The sequence below is a fragment of the Canis lupus genome, chromosome 27 (genome assembly GCF_011100685.1).
Source record: "Canis lupus familiaris isolate Mischka breed German Shepherd chromosome 27, alternate assembly UU_Cfam_GSD_1.0, whole genome shotgun sequence".
Taxonomy (NCBI): Eukaryota; Metazoa; Chordata; class Mammalia; order Carnivora; family Canidae; genus Canis; species Canis lupus.
Window position 1 is genome coordinate 25,741,586 of NC_049248.1, and position 23,843 is coordinate 25,765,428.

The 23,843-nt window shown below is 42.8% G+C and overlaps 1 protein-coding gene across 2 annotated transcripts in view; it reads right to left on the reverse strand.

Moving 5' to 3' along the window:
• Positions 1–3,014, reverse strand: part of ITPR2 (inositol 1,4,5-trisphosphate receptor type 2) — a 472,751-nt gene extending 469,737 nt beyond the window's left edge. Inside the window, exon 1 of one of the 2 annotated variants that reach the window (XM_038577122.1) lies at positions 2,826–3,012. In XM_038577122.1, the coding sequence (XP_038433050.1) occupies positions 2,826–2,917 (92 nt within the window). In that variant the 5' untranslated portion in view covers positions 2,918–3,012. Of the gene's footprint in view, positions 1–2,825 lie in introns of both variants that reach the window. The other variant, XM_038577123.1, reaches the window with a different exon arrangement.
• Between the last annotated feature and the right edge of the window lie 20,829 nt (positions 3,015–23,843).

A 23,843-nucleotide genomic window follows, 5' to 3' on the forward strand; every position in this document is an offset into this window, starting at 1 on the left:
TGAGCCACCCAGGCGTCCCATAATCGTTTCCTAAATAGGTCTTTAGATGATTTCCTAAATAGGTCTTTAGATGAAAAGTTAAGTTAGAAAATACAAACTGGAAAAAAAGAAAAGAAAATACAAACTGGGCCCTTTTTGCACCTATACAAGCTGGGAGTATAACACTTCAGTCAGCAACAAACGGATTCAGAAACACCAGGTAAGTATTGGTTAAAGAATAACCGGAGAAAAAAAGAGGAAATGCAAATCTTTGCAACTGGGACATTCTAATTTTCACAGACTTGAAAAATCGAACTTAGAAGCTGGGTCACAGAGCCTATGAAAATCTTCCCACACTTCCAGTAGGAAGTACCTCTGAGAAGCCTGCTAAACTCTCACAGAGTGAACCTGATTTTCTTTTCAGCAGAAAAATTCATTACCTTATTGCAAAACGTCCTTAAAGCTAAGTAGAACAATGCATATGCTCCAAAACTCCCTCTCACACCAAATGTTAAGAGCAAACAAAATTTCTTTACAGACAAGTACCTTTACCAAGAATTACCTTGAAATGCTGTGTAAATTAAGTTCTCATTAACTACTCCCTCCGGCTGAATTTGAAAAACCACCATGCTATCAAGTGTCAAGCAGATAAAGAGCTAACACAGCAATCAGAAACTTTAAAACAAATTTTTAGCTCCCCAAGTTAGAGAAAAAGAATATCCAAAGCACCCAGCTTCACCAAGGGCAGCATTTCTAAAGATCCTTCCTCACCTTAGAATGGAACTGCACAGAGGTCTTGTCATAGGAACCTCAACAAGACTCGGTTTGTTAACAGAACAGAACTATTACACACATCCTAAGGAAACTCAGCCTTCAAAACACCAGCAAGAAATACTGAATACTGATAAATATTTCTAGAAACATATGCCTCATTAAAGGTCGAGCTTACTTTTATCAAGGCTTTATTTTTATTATGATGTGTAACCAAAGAAACACACACTTTGCTGGGAATCTGGAGACAGGGTTACGGTTTCAGCTTTGGGCATTAATGTCTTGATTCTTAGGCGAGTCGTTTCATTTCTTTTCCCCTCGGTTCCTTGATCTCCAAAATGAGCAGGAGAGACTGCACAACCGCTAGAGTTGTAGCTTCCTGATTTACCATCTCTAGCCCCATGTGTGTGTATAGGTACACAAACACATACCTTTGCTGAACAAGATACTACAAAAACATGGCCTTTTATTTGTCTAGGTTGTATGCTCTATTCCTAGTCCTTTTCATTATTTTTGTCTACAAGTGTAACTATTGCTCACAGTCACCAAGGTAGTGATAATTACAATAGCCTACACTTACAAAAGGGCTTTTTATGTGCCAGGTATTGTGCTAAGCATTTTACATGTATTAACTCCCTTCGTCCTCACCACAGCCCTCTGAGGCAGAAACCACTATCATTCCCATTTTCAGACATGAAGAAACTGAGATACAGAGCAATATTGTAACTTTGCTCAGGGTCCTAAGGTTCACATGTGGATTCGCCAGGATCTGACCCTAAACATTTTGGGCCTGGGCATTTCCTGCTTAACCACCACCCAGAGAGTCTATGGTGGGAAAAGGTGAAGTGCAGCCCAGTTCATCTGCAAAACGTTGTTGGGGTTGCAAAAACTGACCCGATACTGTCAGGAACAAACCCAACACAGGCATTTGGCCATTGATACATTTTTCTTCCACACTTCAGTTTCACAATTAACATCCACCTTACAGGGATAACATTATATCCCCCTGCCTTCCTTCCCCGATTAGGGGAGATGCACAATGAACACAAGCTGTTTTAAGTCCTGGTGCCTTCCTGGTCTCCTGTCACTCCGTTATAATACGGCTCACAGTCACGGTCCAAGGACACTGCATGTTCCGTCATGTGCCCTAAAACCTAAGAGCAGAAAACAGTGACCAACCAGGAGTGGAAACACCAGTTCCGCAGCCTGAAATCTGGAAGACGGGGCAGTCTTAAGTACGGAGACCATAAAGTAACCAAAAAATAAAAAGAAAAAGAAAGAAAGAAATGCGTGCGCATCAAAATGCACTGCCCTGTGCATTTAAGCTGCTAACCGGTATTCACAGTCAGGACAGAGAGAAAATACCAGTAATCAAGGAAGTCCTATTTCAGCAAGTAGCACATGCTATGTTTATAGACATATTTCCCCCATTCATAAATCAACTCGAGTCTCCAGAGCCCTGCACTCGGCTGAGTTCCAGGAGAGGTGGAGGATTTCAGTGGGCCAAGGCCCGAGACGGGGAAAAGCCCGTCCGAGCTCTGGAACCCGGGAGGCCCTTGGGGACCCGTGAGGGGTCACAGCGCTGCCCTGTCCCTAGGCCGCCCCGACGGCGGGCCAAGTCCCCGTCTGGCAAAGCCCAGAGAAAACTACTCCAGCGGAGACGGGACGGGGAGCCACCCCGCGAGGGCAAAGCCACAGTGTCGGGCTCACGGCAGCGCATCGCGGGATCGGCTCGCAGGCCGACCCGGGCACCGAGGGGGGCTCCAGGGCGGTGGAGGCGCGCGTCTGCCGCACCCCTGAGGGGACACAGGCATTTTAACCCCAACGCCCCGTGCAGAAGCCGGAGAAGACCTTCTCCGCAAGGGCCCTGTCTCGGGGCTCTTGAATCACTTCCTCCTTTTCTGCCGCGGCTCTGAGCTTCGGATGACGAAGCGGCTGGGAAAGCCTCGCCTCCCGGGGCAGGCAGCTCCCCGCCGGCGCGCAGCGAGCGCCCGGGCGCTGTCCGCGGGGAGCCCCAGGGGCGGGGGCGCGCGCGCACGGCGGGCAGGGCTGGGGGGCCCCCGCCCCCGGCTTACCCCAGGGTGCTGATGAAGCCGTTGACCGAGCCCTCCGCGTACAGGGACACGATGTCCCCTATGTAGAGGAAGCTGGACATCTTATCAGACATGCTGCTTCATGCTCCGGAGCACACGTCCCTCGTCTTCCCCGCGCCCTCGCCGCCCTCTCCGGGCAGCCGCGGCGGCAGAGGCGGGACGGAGCGGAGCGCGCGGCGGCAGCGCCCACGGCGGCGGGGAGGGCACGGCCCGGTGACCGGGTGTCGGGGCCCAGCCCTGCCCGCCCGCCGCGCTCCCCGCGACCTCGCCGCCCGGGCGCCCCGAGAGCCGCAGCCGCCGCCTCCCCGGCAGGTTTCCTGTTCCTTTCAGAAGTTTTGTCCCCCACACCTTCGCTCCTCCTCCCGCCTCCTCCGCGTCCCCTCCCCGCCTGCGCCCCAGCGCGCCCGGCCCCGCCGCCCGGTGGGTGCTGGGTGCCGGGTGCCGGGTGCCGCCGGTCGCGGAGCCCCTCGGTCCCCTCGGGGGAATTTTTGGACCAGGTGGCGAGGCCCATCGGGCGGAGGGGAGGAGACGAGCCCGGGGAAGGCGGCGGGAGGCCAATCAGCGAGCGGCGGCCGGGGGCGGAGCTGGGCCCGGGCGGGGCGGGGCGGGGCGGGGCGGGCGGGGCGGCGCTGCCGGGCCCGGCCACCCGGGAAGCGGGGCGCGGTGGCGAGCGGCGGTCCCCGCCGGGGACGAAGAAGGGCGGCGGGGCCGGCACGTCTTCCCCGGGCTGTCAAGGGGGCGGGAGGGCGCCCGCTGGCCTTGGCGCGGGCGCGGAGGAGCGCGCGGTGCGCGGAGCCTGCTGAACGCCTGGAGATGAAAAGGTGGAGCCGGAGCCCCCGGACGGGGCGGGGGGGCGGGGGTGCTGTCGGAGGGAGAGGAAGGTGTTGAAGCCAGGCGGGAAGTAGAAATAAAAACAAATGCATAATAAAGACAGAGGGAAAGGGGGAAGGGAAGGGAAGGGAAGGGAAGGGAAGGGAAGGGAAGGGAAGGGAAGGGAAGGGAAGGGAAGGGAAGGGAAGAAGGAAGGAAGGATCTCTATCTATTTGAAGGAAGGAAGGGAGGCAGGGAGGGAGAATGGATGGATCTGTATCTATTTGAAGGAAGGGACGGAGGGAGGGAGGATGGATCTGTATCTATTTGAAGGGAGGGAGGGAAGGGGGGAGGATGGATGGATCTGTATCTATTTGAAGGAAGGAAGGATGGATGGATGGATCTATCTATTTGAAGGAAGGGAGGGAGGGAGGGAGGGAGGGAGGATGGATCTGTATCTATTTGAAGGAAAGAAGGGAAGAAGGATCTGTATCTATTGGAAGGAAGGAAGGAAGGAAGGAAGGAAGGAAGGAAGGAAGGATCTGTATCTATTTGAAGGAAGGGAGGGAAGAAGGATCTGTATCTATTGGAAGGAAGGATGGATCTGTATCTATTTGGAGGGAGGGAGGGAGGGAGGGAGGGAGGGAGGGAGGATGGATCTGTATCTATTTGAAGTATGTAGTTTTGGATTTTCTCTCCAGTATATGGTGTTAGTGAAACTTGACCAGTCAGCAGATGTCCAGGTGGACGCAAACCTCGATGGAGGTAAACGTCACTTGGCCACTTGGCTGAGCCAGCAATTCTTGCAGCCAACCCCGGCGGTGAACCTCGTCTGGCCTCCAAGGACACGCCTCCTCTGCTTCCTTAACTCATAGCCCAGGTTGAACCTTCCACCTCTGTAAGCCCGCTGTCACCATCCCACTGACAATCTTCGTGTCCTTACCTGTTAAGCTGCTGAGTGTTAAAGCTCTAAAGGTCACAGATGAAAGTTGTGGCAAGACATGTTTGCAGACCTGTTGCTTTTGTATCCCTCATCTTATCATTTTAGAAGCCTTTTGCCCTACCTTTCTGGAAGAACTGGAGAAGGCAAACTCTTTTTTAAACGTGGATTATGACACTAGCAGCCCGATCAAAGAATTGGGTCCTCAGTAATCTCCACAGAGCAAAGTTACAGAAAGGCAGAGGAACTCGGGGCTGGCAGAGGGATGTATGTCAAATTGTGCAACTGACCAAAACTTAAATTATAGTTCAGAAATGTCTCACATGTCTTACGGTACATACATGGGTTTGGTTGAGACTTATAATCACACGATGGAATATGAAAGAAGAGTATACTTAATATTCAAATGTGTGTGTTTAGAAACCCTGCAGGAAAGAAGAGAATAGAGTGTGAGACTCAGAATCCAGGAAATGCCCCCGCCCCTGGCAAAGCCTGTAAGTGTTGAGATAAACTGGACCCAGTCATCATCCTACCATGCAGCTGATAGATCTCGTTAGTTCTGTGTTCTCCTTTGGAAAAGGGTACTTAGCAACTTAGAAATGCCTGTTACAGGATAGAAACCCTCCTCTGTCTACATATTACTGTTTGGGGCCTCCAAGACGTTGAACATAAACTATTTAAAAGCTTCAGGGGGAACATAATAATGACCCTGGAAATAGAGGTTTCTATTTATCCGCGAGATTTGTGTATTACATTCTATCATTGCCCATCCTGCACAGTCCTGTGCCATACGTGTAATGGATGCTCAACAATTATTGCTCAAAGTCATGAATGTTTTTCCTTGGGTATTGAAATGCTTAAACACTGCTAGTGGAAATGTAAGACGGCACAGCACTTTGGAAGACAGTTTGGGACTTCCTCAAAAAGTTGGTAACATGGAGTTACCATTTGAAACCCAGAAAACCCATCTCTAGGTATATATATCCAAGAGAAATGAAACCACATGTATATGTACACAAAACTTGTACACAAATCTTCATAGTAGCTTTATTCATAAAAGCCCAAAATGGAAATTTCCCAAATGTCCGTCAATTGATGAATAGATAGCACAATGGAACACTATTTGACCATAAAAAGGAATGAAGCACTAATTCATGCTACAACATGGATGAACCTTAAAACAATTCTTCTAGGTGAAAGAAATCAGACATAAAGATAATATATGATCCTACTTATATGAACTGTCCAGAATAGGCAAATCCATGGAGATAAAAAGAGCTTGGAGTAGGTAAGTAAAGTGCATAGGGTTTCTTTTTGGGAAGCCAAAAATGTTATAAAATTAATTGTGGTGAATGTTGTATAACTCTGTGACTATATTAAAACCTACTTTAAAAAAAACTAAATTGTGCACTTTAAATGGATGAGTTGTGGTATATGAATTATATCTCAATGAGGCTTTTAGGGGAAAAGTCAGTGGAGGGGCGCCTAGGTGGCTCAGTCGCCTAAGTGTCTGCCTTCAGCTCAGGTCATGATCCCACATCGGGCTCCCTGCTCAGTAAGGAGCCTACTTATCCCTCTCCCTTTCCCTCTCTCTCTCCTGCTCACACACTCTCTCTCAAATAAATCTTTTTAAAAATCAGTGGAAAAGAAACAGTCTCGTGGGGGGAGATGGAGAGGAATAAAAGGTAAGTTTAAAAAGAGACTCAAAAAGCATTCTTCAAACTTACACTTGCGGTCAGCATCTTTTTTTCTTTAACCTGATCTCCCTTGGTCCCAACCAACACCTTTGGACAAGGGTGGCCTCATATCCAGCTGCTCAGACCCGAAAAAGGTGTTAGAGTACAACTGAAAAGAATTCAGTGAAACTCCAGGTGGGGTAAAACTATTAATTCTTCACTAATCATCTGGCTAACTCTGCAAGGTCAAAGATGTCCCAGCTTCCAATGGAAATCACCTTCTGCTTTTTTTTTTTTTTTAACTAAACTCAACCCCCACATGGGGCTCCAACTCACCACCTGAGATCAAGAATTGCATGCTCTACTGACTGAGCCAGCCAGGTGCCTCCAGCAACCACCTTTTTCATCAAACGGCTTTGCCAACCTCTTAAGAATCCATGCACCAAGTTTTGGAGTCATTTTTATTCCTTTATCTATTTCTTCCTCTTCTATTATCTCAGATATGTTTATTTCCTTTCGACCTTGCCCACTATCCTTACTCATTCTGTACTGTTGCTCATCATGGTCCCCATCCCCACCCTTGCAGTCTCCCCTGCCCACCGTCCTCACGGCAAACCAGCACTCCCTCCTTACAAAGTTGATCTGATCAAAACTTTTCAAACTTACAATGACACTCCACTATCTACAGAAGGAAGGTCAAAGACCCTAACCTGGGACGCCTGGGTGGCCCAGCGGTGGAGCGTCTGCCTTCAGCCAAGTGTGATCCTGCAGTCCAGGGATCAAGTACCACATCAGGGTCCCTGTGCATGAAGCCTGCTTCTCCCTCTGCCTCTGTCTCTGCCTCTCTCTTCATGTCTCTCATGAATAAATAAATAAAATCTTAAAAAAAGAAAAAAAGTCCCTAACCTGCCAGAGTGATTACTAGACATTGTGAACATCAGTCCATTGGATCTCCTGTGCTGAGAATACAAGACACGTCGTCATGGCCCAGTGTTCTGGGTGTTCCATGATCCGGTCTCTTCCTTTACTAACCTGGGTTTCTACTCTTCCACTCCTGATGTCCTCACAGAAAGTTCAACTTCCCACATACAAGCTAGCTCTTTCAGTTCCATGTCTCTGAGTGTGATGTCGCCCTCTGCCAGAAATTCCTCCTCCTCCTTCCCGTCTCCCTCCTCTGCCTATTCAAGCTCCACCTCCCCAGTAAGGCTTTGCAGATAGTGCCAAGGCCATGTTCTCACTCTTCATCAATTCCCATAGCCAGGCCACCCTGCCCCTAACATTTGTGGGTCTCCAGGACAAGAGTAATTGGGGACACTTGTAATATAGTCTGAATATTAAAAGTTGTGAAATAAGCTAATAAACTTTTACAGGTAGTATAGGGAAAACTGGCCTACATTTCCAAGTTCTTCCTATCTACATCCCTGTACACATCAGCCTTGACCACTTCTTGGGCCACCCCTCCACACAACAGATGTGCAGTCTACATTTGGGAAAGTTGGGTAAGGGACCATCTATGTGTGGGATTCTTGGGTCTCAGATACCCAGAACATATTCTAGAAGTAGGAGGAAACTCAGGCTGCTGGTGGTCATGTCTCCTTGGTCCACAACAGGGCCCTCTAAAACTCAGAGCCCAGGACAGGAACCCAGTTGCCCTGTCAAAGGGCACATCTCTTTTCAGGTATCACTCAATACTTTCCACCTTGCCTTCTTGTTATTTCCATACATCTTGAGCCATACCAAAGCATTCTGAGAATGAGATCAGTGTCTAATTCACGTTTTATCCCTTATCCCCCAGCAGTCCTCATTTAGGACTTCAATAAAGAGCTGATAGATTAATGTAACAAGAAATAAATGATGGGGAATTTTTTTTTGAGAGAGAAAGAGAGCACATACTTGAAGCAGGGGTGGGGGGGCAAGGGGCAGGAGGCAGACCGAGAAAGAAGGAGATAATCTTAAGCAGACTCCACACTGAGCAAGAAGCCCCACTCAGGGCTTGATATCATGACCCTGAGATCATGACCTTAACCGAAATCAAGAGTTGGACACTTAACCGACTGAGCCACCAGGCATCCCTGATGTGGAATTTTTTAATGCTTAAGGATTTTTATTACCTCTGAGAGGAACAGCAGTATATGTGACAAACATCAATTCGACCAAATGGCATTCAAAGAATCTCCTGTGCTGAGAATATGAATCTCTTCAGCAAAAGCCCAGTCATCATTGCCCTAAAAAAAATCTATGGAAGAGGACGGGCAGCCCAGGTGGCTCAGCGGTTTAGTGCCACCTTCGCCCCAGGGCCTGATCCTGGAGACCCAGGATAGAGTCCCGCATCAGACTCCCTGCAGGGAGCCTGCTTCTCCCTCTGCCTTTGTCTCTGCCTCTCTCTCTCTCTCTCTCTCTCTCTGTGTCTCTCTTGAGTAAATAAATAAAATCTTCAAAAAAAAAAAAAAAAGAGAAAGAGGTAACAGAGTATAGCATAGTATTATAATAGTATTATAATATTTGAAGTGTTTACTCCCAAAAGACTGATTATATGAAAAAATTAGTGTCCAGTTAAACATTCTTCCATCAGAGATATTTACAGGGTGGTTTATATTCACTGTTGACTTGGATATCCTCAGATCAAGACTAGAAGTGAAAGGGTTTGTAATCTGTGATCCATCAACTGATTCATGAAGAGATTTCCTCATTTCCTGTCTTGCACTAAATATAATTTTTAAAAAGATTTTATCTATTTATTCATGAGACACACAGAGAGAGGGAGAGGCAGAGACACAGCAGAAGGAGAAGCAGGCTCCATGCAGGGAGCCCAATGCGGGACCCGATACAGGGTCTCCAAGATCACACCCTGGGCCGAAGGCAGGTGCTTAATTGCTGAGCCACCCAGGAATCCCAATAAATATAATTTTAATATATAACTGGCTTATTGAGGGGCACCTGGGTGGCTTAGTGGTTGAGCATCTGCCTCTGGCTCAGGTTGTGATCCTGGGGTCCTGGGATCAAGTACCGTATCAGGAATCCTGCAGGAAGCCTGCTTCTCTCTTGGCTTATGTCTCTACCTCTTTCTCTCTGTGTCTCTCATGAATAAATAAATTAAAAATCGTAACTGGCTTATTAAGCAGTCTGCCTCCTGAAGTACAAATAAAATATGAGTTTTTAAATCACTGCCTTGCAACATCAAAACTACATATCTGTTCCTTAATGATATTTCAATGACAGCCCTTGGATTTGGTTATTTTCAGCTATTAAATATACACTCATGGCCCCATTCCAGGTCAGTTTAAAATGTTGGTCACATCTCTTCCAAACTTCCTTAGATTAATGAGGCAGCCATGAGGAAGGGAGTATGGGGCTATTCTTTTAATCCTATCCATACATCTTCACATTTGACCTACTTCCATGTTGAGATAGGGAAGTAGGATCATGAGGAAATGGGCAAACATCTTTCTGAACTGAGCGTGTGATTCAGTCATCTTGACTCTTGCTGTTTGGCCAACCCTGACTGGTTGCATTCAGGTAGGTGTCAAATGTTAGCTCTCTATTGGGCCCATGGGTGACGTTTTTAGCAGCTCTTAAGGATTTCTGGGCATAGTTTTTGAAGTGGGAGAGCTGCCCCTGGCCTGACTTCTTCCAAACCCCTATAACTCCATCATTGACAGTATATTCCACAGGCAGACCTCCTCTTGAGTGGAATTCTAGCAAGCATGTTCTCCTTTTGACCATGGGAGATGCAAGCAGGATCTGTTTTATGGTTGTGCAACCTGCACTGTAGCCCATTGTCCAGTGCTTAAAAGAGCCCCATTCTTGGTTTGATATTTTGCTGGTACCATCTTGAAAGTCTCATTTTTTTTTTGAAAGTCTCATTTTTGAACAAGAGGTCCCACATTTTCATTTGCACTGGGCCCTGAAAATTATATAGCCAACTCTAGATTCAGACATCCCTACTGAGCCAGAGTGGGCATACAAAATACTCCGCTGGCCCCTCATCCCATCAATCTTTCCATCTCTCTTCAATTCTCTTTCCCTTCTCAGACAGATCAGCAAGTCTGACATACCAAGTTGCCTCCAATTAGGAGATTCAAGGCCAGGACTCCTTGTCTTACGAGCGCTACCACTCTTTACATGTTCCCTCCAAAACATCATCCATGGAAAAAAACAAAAAACAAAAAACATTATCCATGGAGACAAGGAAAAAGCTCTAGCACTCCTCACTACCTCAGCAGAAAATGGACAACTCTCCCCACTATAATTGATATATATTCCCTATGAAGAATCCATGGATTTGTTTTCTCTTAAATATACATTTGTCATTTATACTTCCTGATGTGAAAATTTGGACTAACAAATGCTGTGTACTTGAGGTCTCTAACTATATGTTAGAAGAACAGTGGATGGTATTGGGGAGAATATAAAAAGAAAAGCTCATATCTATCCTCACCCACTGTTGAGAGTTAGATACATCCCTGATAGCCATCACCTTTCCCCCAAATCCAACAGAATGGATTAACACCACACCCCAATTCCAAGCATGGCTCCTGACTAGTCTAAACCAATGCTTCTCAAACTTTAGTGTATATAAGACCCATCTGGAGAATTGAAACACAGATCCCTGGGCCCAATTCCCAGAGATTCTGATTTAGCAGGTCTGGGGCGAGGTGCACTATCATTTCTGAACGGAGAACTATGTGTGAGCACAGATTGTAGGAGGCAAGGTTAAAACAAACATTGGCTAGTGGGAGGCCTTGCTGAGAAAATAACTTGTTTTTCATTTCCTTTTTTTTTCATTTTAATTTTAAAATAATCACAAACACAGAAAAGTTACAGAGTACATAACTTTGCTCCAAATTCAGCATTTTTATAACTTTCCATGTCTGATCATCATTGTCTTTCTCTATTCTCACACATACACACAACTTGTTTTCAAAATTATTTGAGTGGATTACATCATGCTCTTTATCTCTTGATACTTCATTATTTTTAAAATGAGATTCTCTTATATAGTAGTCCCCGCTTATCCTCAGGAGACACATTCCAAGCCCCCCAGTGGATGCCTAAAACCACGGATAGTACCAAAACATATTTTTGCCTATACATACATACCTATGATGAAATTTAATTTATAAGTTAGGTACAGTAAGAGATTAACAACAATAACTAATAATAAAAGAGCAATTATAAATAACAATATGCTGTACTCTTATGTGAATTTTATGTGAATGCTTCTCTCTCAAAATATCTTCTCATACTGTAGCTGCACTCTTTCTCTTCTCGTGATGATGTGAGATGACAAAATGCCTATGTGATGAGATGAAGTGAGGTGAATGACATAGACATTGTGACGTAGCATTAGGCTACTGACTTTCTGATGCTTCATCGGGAGGATACTCTGCTTCTAAACTACAGTTGATCGAGGGTAACTGAAACCGTCATGGAAAAATGAAAACCAGGGATAAGGGGGGACTACTGTATATCCACAGTACAATGATCAAGTTCAGAAAATATAACATTGATCAAAAACTTTAATCTACTGCCTGTATTCCAATGTATCCGTTGTCCAAATAGTGTTCTTTAAAGCACTTTCTTTGTTCCTGTGGCACAGAATCCAACTCAGGATCACATGTAACATTTAGTTGTCCAATCTCTTTAGTCTCTTTTGATCTGTACCAATCCCTCAGCCATCCTCTGTCTTTAATGACATTGACATGTTTAGGAATACAGGCCATACAGGCCACTTATTTAGAGGATATTCCGCAATTTGGATTTGTCTTGCATTTCTTCAGAATTAGATGAAATGAAGCATTTCCAGCCAGAATGCTATATATGTGATGATGTGTTCTTCCCCAGGGAACATCTGCCCCTAGTTGATATTAATTCTGATCACTGTCAAAGTGTTACCTGTTAGACAAGAATTTAAGAATAATCTCAAACCTTCTTTCTTTTTAAGATGTGGTTCACAAGAAACAATCTGTTAGATTGAGAAAGCCCTGGAAGTGCAAGCCAGTCTCAAAGCAGCAGCAAGTCTGATTTTCCTGCCAAGAATGCTGTCCGGCCCATCTCCTGACCCTTAACCTCTCTATTTCCAAAGCTGGAGTCTGACATCAGTCTACTTTATTTTCCTACTGAGGACAAACACCAAGCTCCCCAAAGGGAGCCTTTGAAGTTCCTCTCACTCGACTAGATGTAAGAGTCAATCACTACCTCTCCCGGTCCACACCAGGGTCCTCTCCCACGAACTGAGGTGGAGCAGGACTCAGAACACAGCAGCAACTCACTACAAAGCCCTCATCTTTACAGAATTCTCTCTTATCTCCAACAGCTTAACTGTTTTATATCTTTGTTCTGGGAGCAGGGTTTTTACACATGATAGCCCTGGTTTTCAGATAGTTCCTTTTAAAATTTGCATCTTGGTCTCATTGTAATCTGATGCCTCCACTGAAATTCCCAAATTAACATCCAATTAAAATATTCTTCCAACTTATTTGATAGGGTCATAGCGTTTAGAGATATTTACACTACCTGCCATTGAATGGCCTACTTCTGATAACAAAGGAGAATGGAAATTTTAAAGAAAAATACATGAATATTTTGAATCTTGCCTACTTCAATTTACAATGATTCTTTCCCAAATATAATTTTTTATTTCCATCTATATATCAGGATAGCATTTATCAATCATTTCAGAGGATCTCATAACTATTTAGCAGAAGTTTTTAAGTATGTAAGCATCAGGGTTCCTGGGTGGCCCAGTTGGCTAAGTGTCTGCCTTTGGCTTAGGTCATGATTCCAGGGTCCTACGATTGAGCCCTGCATCTCCCTTTCTGTAGCTCCCCCTGCATGTGCTCAAGCTCATTCACTCTCACTCTCTCTGTCAAATAAATAAAATCTTAAAAAAAAAAAAAAAAAAAGAATATAAACATCACATAGAACTGATGTAAATTGCTAATTTACCTTTTGCCAGTCTTTACAAAAAAAAATTAATCACTGAGGCTTCATTTTCCTTAACTGTAAAATGAGGATAATCATGGTGCCCTACCTGCTATGGTTTATGTGAGGTTTAAATTAGAAAATACATGAAAAGGGCTTTGTACAGTACCTGCCACAAAGTAAGTGCTCAATTAATGCTAGTTATTGTTATGATTATCATTATCCGAGAGAAAAGCAGTTATTGAGATCGTAAGAAAAACAAGCATCAGAGATATGGTGACCTGTTCAAGAAGACACACTAGTGACTGAGCCAGCACCAGCCTGCCTCCAGAGATCCTGAGTCAACAGCTCTTCCATTTGCACATCAGTCCCTGCAGTAAACATCTGATAATTATTGAAATTTTGACCTTTCAGGAATATTTGAATTTTTTTAAAAAGTCTTTAAGAGAAAGAAATCTAATGTTTATTGTATTTTATTTTACTTTATTTTTTAAAGATTTTATTTACTTTTTCATGAGACACAGGGAGAAAGGGGCAGAGACACAGGCAGAGGGAGAAGCAGGTTCCCTGCAGGGAGCCCGATGCAGGATCCTGGGATCACACCCTGAGCAGTAGGCAGACACTCAACCACTGAGCCACCCAGGTGTCCCAAAACCTAATGTTTAATAGGAAAATTTCAGATTTAATAGGGAACACAAATTTTGAGACAAAAGAAACAAAGGTGACTAAATTTTCAGCCTGGTGCTACAAAATCATCAAAGAATGTGAAACATCAAAGAAGGTTTTTTTTTTTTTAACTTCATTCCATTTATTTTGGCTCTAAAGAGATGCATGCATTAAACTTGAAGCATTCTATGCTATTGAAATATTTACATCATTGTACATGTGATATGGAGGAAATTTTCTTCCTATCTTGGGATAGAGGTAGAATAGATTTCTAGTCTAGGCTCTTATATTTAAAGTGACTTGTGAAAAAAAAAAAAAGAAAAGAAAAAAAAAGAAAGTGACTTGTGGTTTTTCTCAAATGAGGGAGATATCCTACTGGGACCAAATTTGCTACAACCTGCCCCCAAATGAGCACAGGGCGCAGTTTTGGACCTTTTGCATCTAATTGTGTTTTGAACTGATTAAGGACACCACCACTGTTAAGTAGTCATGGCTTCCACTATTTTAATCATTGCAGCTGAAAAATATCTTGTTTGGTTTCAGTGTTCTTGCTCTAATTTCACTTTGCCTTGCAGATTTGAAACACAGCAAACATTTTAGTTCAAATTGTGAGATGGGAACTCTGCCTTCCACAAGCTGACTGCTTTTATCTCTTCACAGAAGGGAGCAGATAAAACCCACAGAGAAAATGGCCACCTGAACACCAGAGAAGGCGGTCGTGCTTGTCATGCTTGTGGTCCCTTGGGTGATAATGGGGAAGACATAATGCAGATCTTTGACTATCCCTCACCTCTTACAGACTTTAGGTGATCATCTTATGATCAGGGCTGTTCAAGTCCTGTTCAAGTCCTGACATCCAAATTAAGAGGGATTTTTCAAAGTGTAGTCCAGGTCCCAGGCCCCCCAGGGTTTACTTCAGAATTTTAAACTGTCCTGATGAGGCAACACAGACAAGGAACACCAAACTCACCAAAAGGAAATGCCAAACTGAATAAAAGACTTCTTCTTTTTTTTTTTTTTTTTTGAATGTTTTTTTGAATAAAAGATTTCAGAACAAGTCTGGGAGGGGAAAGACACAGACTGTGAGGAAGGAAGCTAACCTATACTGACAGCATGTTCAATTCTCTGTGCTGAGCACTCGTCATACATTCTGTAATAACTAACCTCCATGGGATCATTGCTACCTTTTAAGGTTTAATTTATTTATTCATGAGAGACACAGAGACAGAGGCAGAGACAGAGGCAGAGGGAGAAGCAGGCTCCATGCAGGGAGCCTGACATGGGACTCGATCCTGGGTTCCCAGGATCACGCCCTGGGCTGAGGCAGACGCTCAGCCACTGAGCCACCCAGGCATCCAGGATAATTGCTATTTTTAACACTGTTTTATAGCTGCAGGAACCGAGACTTAGAGAAGTTGAGGAACCTAACCACGGTAGCCCAGTTTGTAAGATACAGGAGAAAATAGCACCATAATTCAGATAAGGGCAAAACCAGGGAAGATACTCAGGGAGAACTGTGGGAAGTTCTTTTCTGCCACCCCCAGGCCCCCTCCCCAAGTTTGCTGTGGTTTCCTCTCCTTTGTCTCCACGGTATGAACTGCAGTCCCGCGGCTTGCTCATGTGCATGATTTCAGGCAGGTACATCCAGATGACCCCCGTTGGAGGCGATACTCTGTCCTGTATCTCTCTCGCATCTCCCCTCCTGCCCACACACAGTGCTGGAGCCATTAATGCAGGAAATACTCTCAAATCCTGGTCATAATACGTCCATTCCATGATCTGCTCAGAGCAAGTGCTCTGGAAATGGGCTCTTACCGTCAGTTTTTCTATCTTTTCAAGTCATTTGGTGGTTTGTGAGGCAAGTGAGTATCTGAAGGACAGAGAGGAGGAAGATGAGTGTTTATTTAAATCATAGGCACATTTATAAATCACCAAAGGAGTAAACTTCAGAGAGGTCAGAAGCTGGGGCCTCCCTAGGAATGCTCCTGGAAATGTGACCTGCACTTACCCAGCCTCAGAGCAAACACTCAGAGAGTGGGGAATGTAAGGTGTAAGCTGGGGTGGTGTGCTGTACCAGCTACCTGTGCAGGTAGGTGCATAGCCACAGTCCTCAGCCCTGATTATTTGTAAGAACTCAACAGATGATAAGGGAAGCATCAAAAAGCAATAAGAAAGCATCAGATTACTCAAGAAATGATGCTGAGGTGATTATTTACTTATATGGAGAATACTAGTTTAGTACAGTTTTAGGATAGTACATGGTATCTTGAGATTAAAAATAAATTCAGGTGAATATATTATTACTCAATAATTTTCCATTTTCCCCCCTAAATTGAATTTAAATTTTGCACTCCATAAATAAGGGATTTCTTAACTTAGAAATACATATATGTAGGGGCACCTGGGTGGCTCAGTTGGTTAAGTGTCAGCCTTAGGCTCAGGTTATCCTCCCAGGGTCCTGAGATCAAGTCCCACATAGGGTTGCCTGCTCAGCAGTCTGTTTCTCCCTCTTCTGTTCCCCCTGCTTGTGCTTTCTCTCTCTGTCAAATAAATAAAATCTTTTTTAAGAAAGGAAATACATATACATTAATATAAAAAATATAGGGATCCCGGGGTGGCACAGTGGTTTAGAGCCTGCCTTTGGCCCAGGGTGCGATCCTGGAGACCCGGAATTGAATCCCACGTCGGGCTCCCAGTGCATGGAGCCTGCTTCTCCCTCTGCCTATGTCTCTGCCTCTCTCTCTCTCTCTGTGACTCTCATAAAAAAAAAATTTTAAAAATATAAAATATATAAAGCAAAATATCAAATAAGTTTAATTGCTACCACTTTGAATTTTTATGTGAAAACTAATAAAATTATTTTTTTAAGATTTTATTTATTTATTCATGAGACACAGAAAGAGAGAGAGGCAGAGACACAGGCAGAGGGAGAAGCAGGCTCCATGCACTGGGAGCCCGACATGGGACTCGATCCTGGGTCTTCAGGATCACACCCTGGGCTGAAGCAGTGCTAAACTGCTGAGCCACCCAGGCTGCCCAAACCTCTAATAAAATTAAAAACTAGACAACAAAATGGGAAAACTTTGCAACAAAATGTTATAGGCAAAAGGTTGATTATAGGCAAGAAATTAAAATAATATGTTAATGAGACATCATTTCTCATGTATCATATTAGCAAAAATATTTTTTAGTTATAATAACCAATGCTGATACTGAAAAAAACAATCTCATATATTTCATTACCATTTTTTAAAATTTTTTTCACAACCATTTTAAATGGCAAAATGGAAATATTGACTATATCCTAAGGATATCATCCTATATTTGAAAAATACTTTATTCACAATTGTGCTTTTCATAGTATTAATGATAATAAACACTGAAGATGAAGTAAATATTGAACAAAAGCAAATTAGTGATGTAAACTGTAGCAGCTGACATGTTATGCATCCAATTATTCTTGTTTAGAATATGTAATAATATATAAAACAATTTTATCATGACTTCAAAAGCAGGATAAAAGTTCTACTTTAAGTACGGTCAATAAAATGCAGGAAAAATATATGGAAAAAAAGACTTGCATGATAAAATTATGGGTATATTTTTTTACTTTCCTAATATTTAAGGGAGTACATGTTATTTTTAAGTGAAAAAAATTTAAAAACAGCAATAAACGACATTTGCTTTTAAGTTGAAAAATTAAAAAGAAGAAATTATGGGAAACATTTTTCAAAGAAAGTCTAAGCAGAGTGAAGTAAGGGCAATAGAAAAATGGAATCATTAGATTCAGCCGTGCAGAAGATATGCTTGGAAACTTTTTATTGTGGTGTTTCAATTAATCTTTTCCTATTAATGTGTATTTTCAACAAAATGTTGCTCATGCTCTTTGTAGTGATATCTTAAGCAGAGCCCATACAGCTTCATGGCATTTTAGTAATTCAGTGTTTACTGGGCCAGTCTTCTGGCATCTTTCAGAACATCTCAGTAGAAAAAGGTGCCAAGTGAAAATCCAAGAAGCCTGCAGAATTTGAATCCACCCTTCTTGGCAGAAATAGATTTAAGATCGGAATGCAATTCTCCATAACAACCTTATCAGTGTTTGGAGTCTGCTTATTTCTTGGTACCATGTTCCAGGAAAGTGTTGCTACTAAACCTGTTACCATTTTTGCCTTAGCTATGGGCCTTGGGCTAAGCCATGATCATTGCTACAATCTCTGCTTATCAAACTGGAGCAGGCATGATATTGAATAAACCTTGCAATAAATGACACAGAAATATTGATAGATAAAATGCTAAACTCTTTTCAATAGGAGCTTTGTACAGATATTCAAATATATGGGCCTAAACGCAGCTCAGATTGTATCCCTCTTAAGAATGCTAATTATACTAACCTACTCTAGTACTTTTCCTATAGAAGTAGGTTTACACTGGAGAACACTGTTTTCCTTCAAAAACTCACCCATCACAGCTGCTTCACACAGACTTTCATTTCCCTGAAAGGATGGACACCTGCCTCAGACGTCACTTCCTACCCATGTTTGGGTGTAAACCAAGATATCACAACACCAGATTTTGAATACGTGTTCACTTCCTTGTAGTCTGTTTAAGTGTCTGTCTTTGAATTGTGGAATTTCTGAGAGAATATATCAGTGGCAGTGGGTAGTACTAGAGGGGGGCTGGGGAGTAGTGGATGAATATTTAAGAAAACTTGTTAGCACCACCTGTTCTGTTTACTTCTGATGCGCATGCTATTTTATTCACAGGTTACAATTCACCCATTCCCACTGCATTTGAAATCTCTCCCTAAGTGTCTAATACTAATATTAATATTTCTTAATATATACTATCTCCCTGAATTCACAGGCATACACACGCCCATGAAAATTTGTACCACATTGATTTTTCAGTAGCTATATTACAAACCTACATTAACTTTACATTCTTAGAGTTTCATCATCTCTTTTTCAATCATTAGTATTTTCTTCCCATTTAATATTTACATAACCTTCTTTTTCTCCTTTGCAGATTTTCTTGTTGTCAGCCCTATTATTAGACCAAAGACTGGGATATATAGAGAGAGGAGATCTCATTTTCTCTACTCTCACCCCTGTGGCTACACAGCCCACCAATCCAAGTGACATTATCCACAGCACCAGTCATATTTATTTCTGATAGACCTTTTGTCCTTTCTCAAGAGTCCTGTTAAGAGTTCCATTGCATTAGATGCTTTCACGTTGCTCCAGTTCTCAATATTTACCCATTTCTTCCATCAAACTGTTGGAAGTATCAGCCTCTATTATATTTCCCTCAAAACTTAGTCTCTCTGTGCTCTTTTCATCCATGACTAGGTCAGCTTGGACCTGATAAGACACAGGTTTTGGAAACAAAACTAATTGTGTTGTCATCCACCTGAAAATGTTCTTATAAAGCAAGTAGACATGACCATTTTGAATGCTTTAACTGCCATCATTTATTCAAAGTTAATGAGACATACTGGCATTTTATTTACCCCACAAATATTTATGAAGTACCTACTATGTGCCAAGAACTATGCTATATGGAGTTATTCAAGAATGAGTAGACAAGACACTATTTCTGCCCTCAAGGAGTTTGACCAAAACATCCATTAGAAAGTGCCAGACTGGGATCCCTGGGTGGCGCAGTGGTTTGGTGCCTGCCTTTGGCCCAGGGCGCGATCCTGGAGACCTGGGATCGAATCCCACATCGGGCTCCCGGTGCATGGAGCCTGCTTCTCCCTCTGCCTGTGTCTCTGCCTCTCTCTCTCTCTCTCTCTCTCTGTGACTATCATAAATAAATAAATAAATAAATAAATAAATAAATAAATAAATAAAAGAATTAAAAAAAAAAAAAAAAAAAAAGAAAGTGCCAGACTAGGGATGCTTGGGTGGCACAGTTAAGCAACCAACTCTTGATTTTGCCTGGGGTTGGGCTCCATGTTCGCAAGGAAGTCTGCTGTGACTTTCTCTACCTCCCCTTCACCCCTCTGCTCTGTGTCCTCTCTCTCTCTCTCTCTTAAATAATTTTTTTAAAAAGTGGCAGCCTATTTTTGTAAGTCATTTAAAATTGGATGGGTATTAAGAAAAAAGGAAATCTTGCTGTTAAATATTTTATGAATTTTAAGTCCAGTTCATTGGGCTTGAAGATGGAATTCTAAAATCTGAATTAAGGTAAAATTTGAATCAAATAAAAAATTATCTTTAAGCATTAGAATCTCAGCAAGAACTGTCATATACTCACAGTCTCCAAGTTATGAGGAAGTCACTGAAATAGGGAGGAGCAAATAAACAATTCCCTTCTCATGGAATTATACTCACTGAGAGTTAGGCAAAATCCCATCTCCTACTCAAATTGTTATTTTCCTCTTTATTTTATGAACAATTTTAAACTTTAATATAATAATTTATAAGCTAAAAACTTACAGAAAGAGAAAGAAAGAAAAGCAAAAGGAATAGAAGGGGGAGGAAGGAGAGACTGTAAGAGGGATAATGATGGAGGGAGGAGGAAAGTACATCTCAGAATGCATGAAATACAAGTAAAGAATGGACAAGGAAGAAGGTGATGGAGGTGAGATATTCTGAATCTCACTTTAGAAACAGGAGGAGGGAGGAAGGCTCACTGGCTAGTTTGAGGGAAGCACTGAGGAAAGACAAGGGATCTTGCCCTGCTTCCAGTTAGGGTTGCAAAAGGAGGCTGTCTCTCTCAAGCAGTCACCACACTAATGGAAGGGGCAGGATGTCATAGCAGAGAAAAAAATAGTGACCCCGTGTAAGTGGACAGAGAAGGAAGTTTGAGACCAAGTCCCCAAAGTTTGTTTCTACTCCGTGTGGTGTAGATGGAACCCCAAAGTGCTGAATCTAAGGGTAAGAATGTAAAGGCATGTGAACGGAGACCTAGTCCGGCTGCCACAGGGCCACTGTATAAATCACTCTCCGCTCTGGTGAAGGGTGAGATGATCCATGATCCAGTAGGCTAGTGGCCAGATAGAGAACAGGGCAGGAACTTGGATGGAACCATATTGAGCAAGATAATGCCAAGTCAGTCAAGGAGAACCACTTTGCTCCGACTGGAGCAGCTATGTGACCAGACCACGAGTCATCAGTGCAGACCTCAGCCAAGAATGCCAGCAGAGCAAGCAGCAACCTGGCAGACAAGAGACATTACCACAGAGAGCAGAGAAACCAGAATACCAAACAAGGAAGCCATCCCCACCTCAAAGCCACAAGGTCACAAAACCAAATCCTGCCAGGTGAAATCTAAAAAACCAAACATTCAACATCTACCTAAAGAGATTGTTTAAATTTATGTAATGGATCAAACTTTAAATGGAAATGGACAGGAGTCAGCTTTTTCTTAATCATCCAGCAGGTGGAGCCTTGATGAAGATCAGATCTGCTTTAGACAATTAAGCTTTATTTTTCTTTTTAGCTTTTTTGAGATATTTGACATTGCATAAGTTTAAGGAGTACAGTGTGTTAATTTGATACAATGAAGTTTTAGAGAAATAATGCAACCACATTTCCTCTGCATCTCTGACTTGGAGAGGTTAGTAAATATAGGACTCCCAAAAATATGACTTCTCTTATTAGTCAATATATGGTAATTGATGTCAAATTGCTGTTTCTAATCACTTGCAGAGAAATAAAGAACGCTCTCCATCCACCTTCCTTGATCTCTGCAGCCAGAAGCAATTCATATCTCTTCTGAATTTTCATAGCAGATCAGTTCTTGAAACGTGGACCCTAGACCATCAGAATCAGTGCCACCTCAGAACTTGTTAGAACTGTTAACTGATGGGATGCCAGCTAAGTGTCCAACTCTTGATTTGGGCTCAGGTCATGATCTCAGTGTCGTGAGACTGAGCCTGGAGAGTAGTTTCACATTGAGCATGGAACTTGCATAAGATTCTCGCTCTCCCTCTGCCCTTTACTGCCCACCCCCAGCCCCACTTGCATGCACACAAGCACTCTCTCTCTTTCTCAAAAAAAAAAAAAAAAAAGGAAAGGAAAGAAATGCAAGTTGTTGGGCTCCATCCCAGACCTACTGTAGCAGGAACTTGGGGAGGGGAGGCAGTAATCTATATTTTAACAAATCACTTAAGAATTATCAGAACACTTGCTAGAGAACCTCTGTCACAGAACTTTGTACCTCTTTTATGAGATCTATTACATTTCATCATTATGGTTTTAGTTTTACTGTTCCATGGCTCCCAGGTTGGAATATCCTATATCATCAGACTATAAATATGCATTAATCATCCTTCTTGCAGTCATCACCAGACCCCTGAGTCATTCCTTGCAGATTTACCTCTGGGTTCACTATTACTCTTGCCAACACTTCTCTGGACATAATTCATAATACTTTCAATATCTATGTAAATGTCTTTCTCATGTCCGGGCCTCTAACGTAATTCATTGCAAGTCCTCCTCTCTGCTTCAGCTGCTCACTCTATGAGCATGCCATCGATCCATTACCAATAATTACAATCCACAATGTCATTCTCAATCAGCTCAGTCACTTACTGCCATCTACTTCCTATCTTTCTAACTACCCTCACTCTTACAGCTTTAAATCCCCATAATCACACTGATCACCACAATTCCATGGCAACCTGCCTCTCACATGTCCTATTTTCCTATCTTACTCAGTTGGATTAGAATGGATCATTATAATCACATCCATGCAGGATTCTCATCTCTCTTCATCTTCTCTTTTTGTGTTATTCACTTAGTGAACTCCAACCCTGGTCAAAGCCAATGTTCAGCTTGGTCTCTCCCTGCACTGCTGACTTATTGGACTAGAGAAAAATGTAAAACCACACTGACCAGTCTCATTCTAAATACTTAACTATTAGACCTCAAGGGAATGTGGCAGTCATAATATATTCTCTTAATCCGTTCATTCCTCCAGTCTTCTAATGACTACTTCAAACCTTCTGCTCCCTCTTCAAATACCAACAGCTCCTGCTCAATCCTTACTTTCAGCCTGCTGATAGCCTCACCTCTTATTTCACTGAAAGAACAGAAGCAAGTTAAGCAGAGCTTGCGAAAGAACCTGCCAACTCCTCTATGTTATTTCCTGTGCCTTCTGTCCTCTCGTTATGAACTCACCCCCTTAGAGAAAATCTTCAGAACAGACTTGTGCAGATTTGCTGCCTCAAATTTTTCTCCTCCTATTATCCTGTTTACCCTTTGACTCTGCCCCATTAATCCACTGAAGCTACTCTTGTCAAAGTCACCTGTGACCTCCATGATGCTAAATCAGTGGTCCTGTTTTCCTCTTAACTTGCCCTGTCAGCAGCACTGTACATTGTTAATCACTCCCTTCTGTTTGATACTTTTTTTTTCACTTGGCTTCTGGGATGCCATACTCTCCTGGTTTACCTTGTATTTCATTGACTCCTTTTCAGACTTTACTAGTTCCTTCTCTTTTCCCCAACACCTAAACAAAGGAGGACCCCAGGGCTCAGACACTGGATCTCTTCTCTTATCAGTCTACCTTTACTAAAGTTTTCCACTCCAACTTGAACTCCAAAGTCTACATCCATCTGCATGGACACCTGAACTTGATTGTCTAATAGGGAACTTTCAGTCTGATCCGCAGCATTTGGCACAAAATTGCTCAGGCTGCTGGGTTGAAGAAAGGGCTCAAGGGGAACAAGACATGATATAGGGGCCCTAATGAGAAAGTTAAGTCCAGGTAAAAAGTAATATTGGTGTGAACTCTAGTGGTGGTGATAAAGATGAAAATAAGTGGACTCATTTAAAATTATCTTAAAGGTTGAGTCAAATGACTTGGTGATGAATTGAATGAAGGTGGGAAGGAAGAGAAAAATTATTGTAAAAGACATTACCACTTAATGTTCAAGGTCATGACAATCTCTCAAAGAAATGAACCAAATTATCCTGTGGGAAGATATGTCAGAGTGTGGTGAAATGATACCAACTTTCTTAGGCCAATTATTTT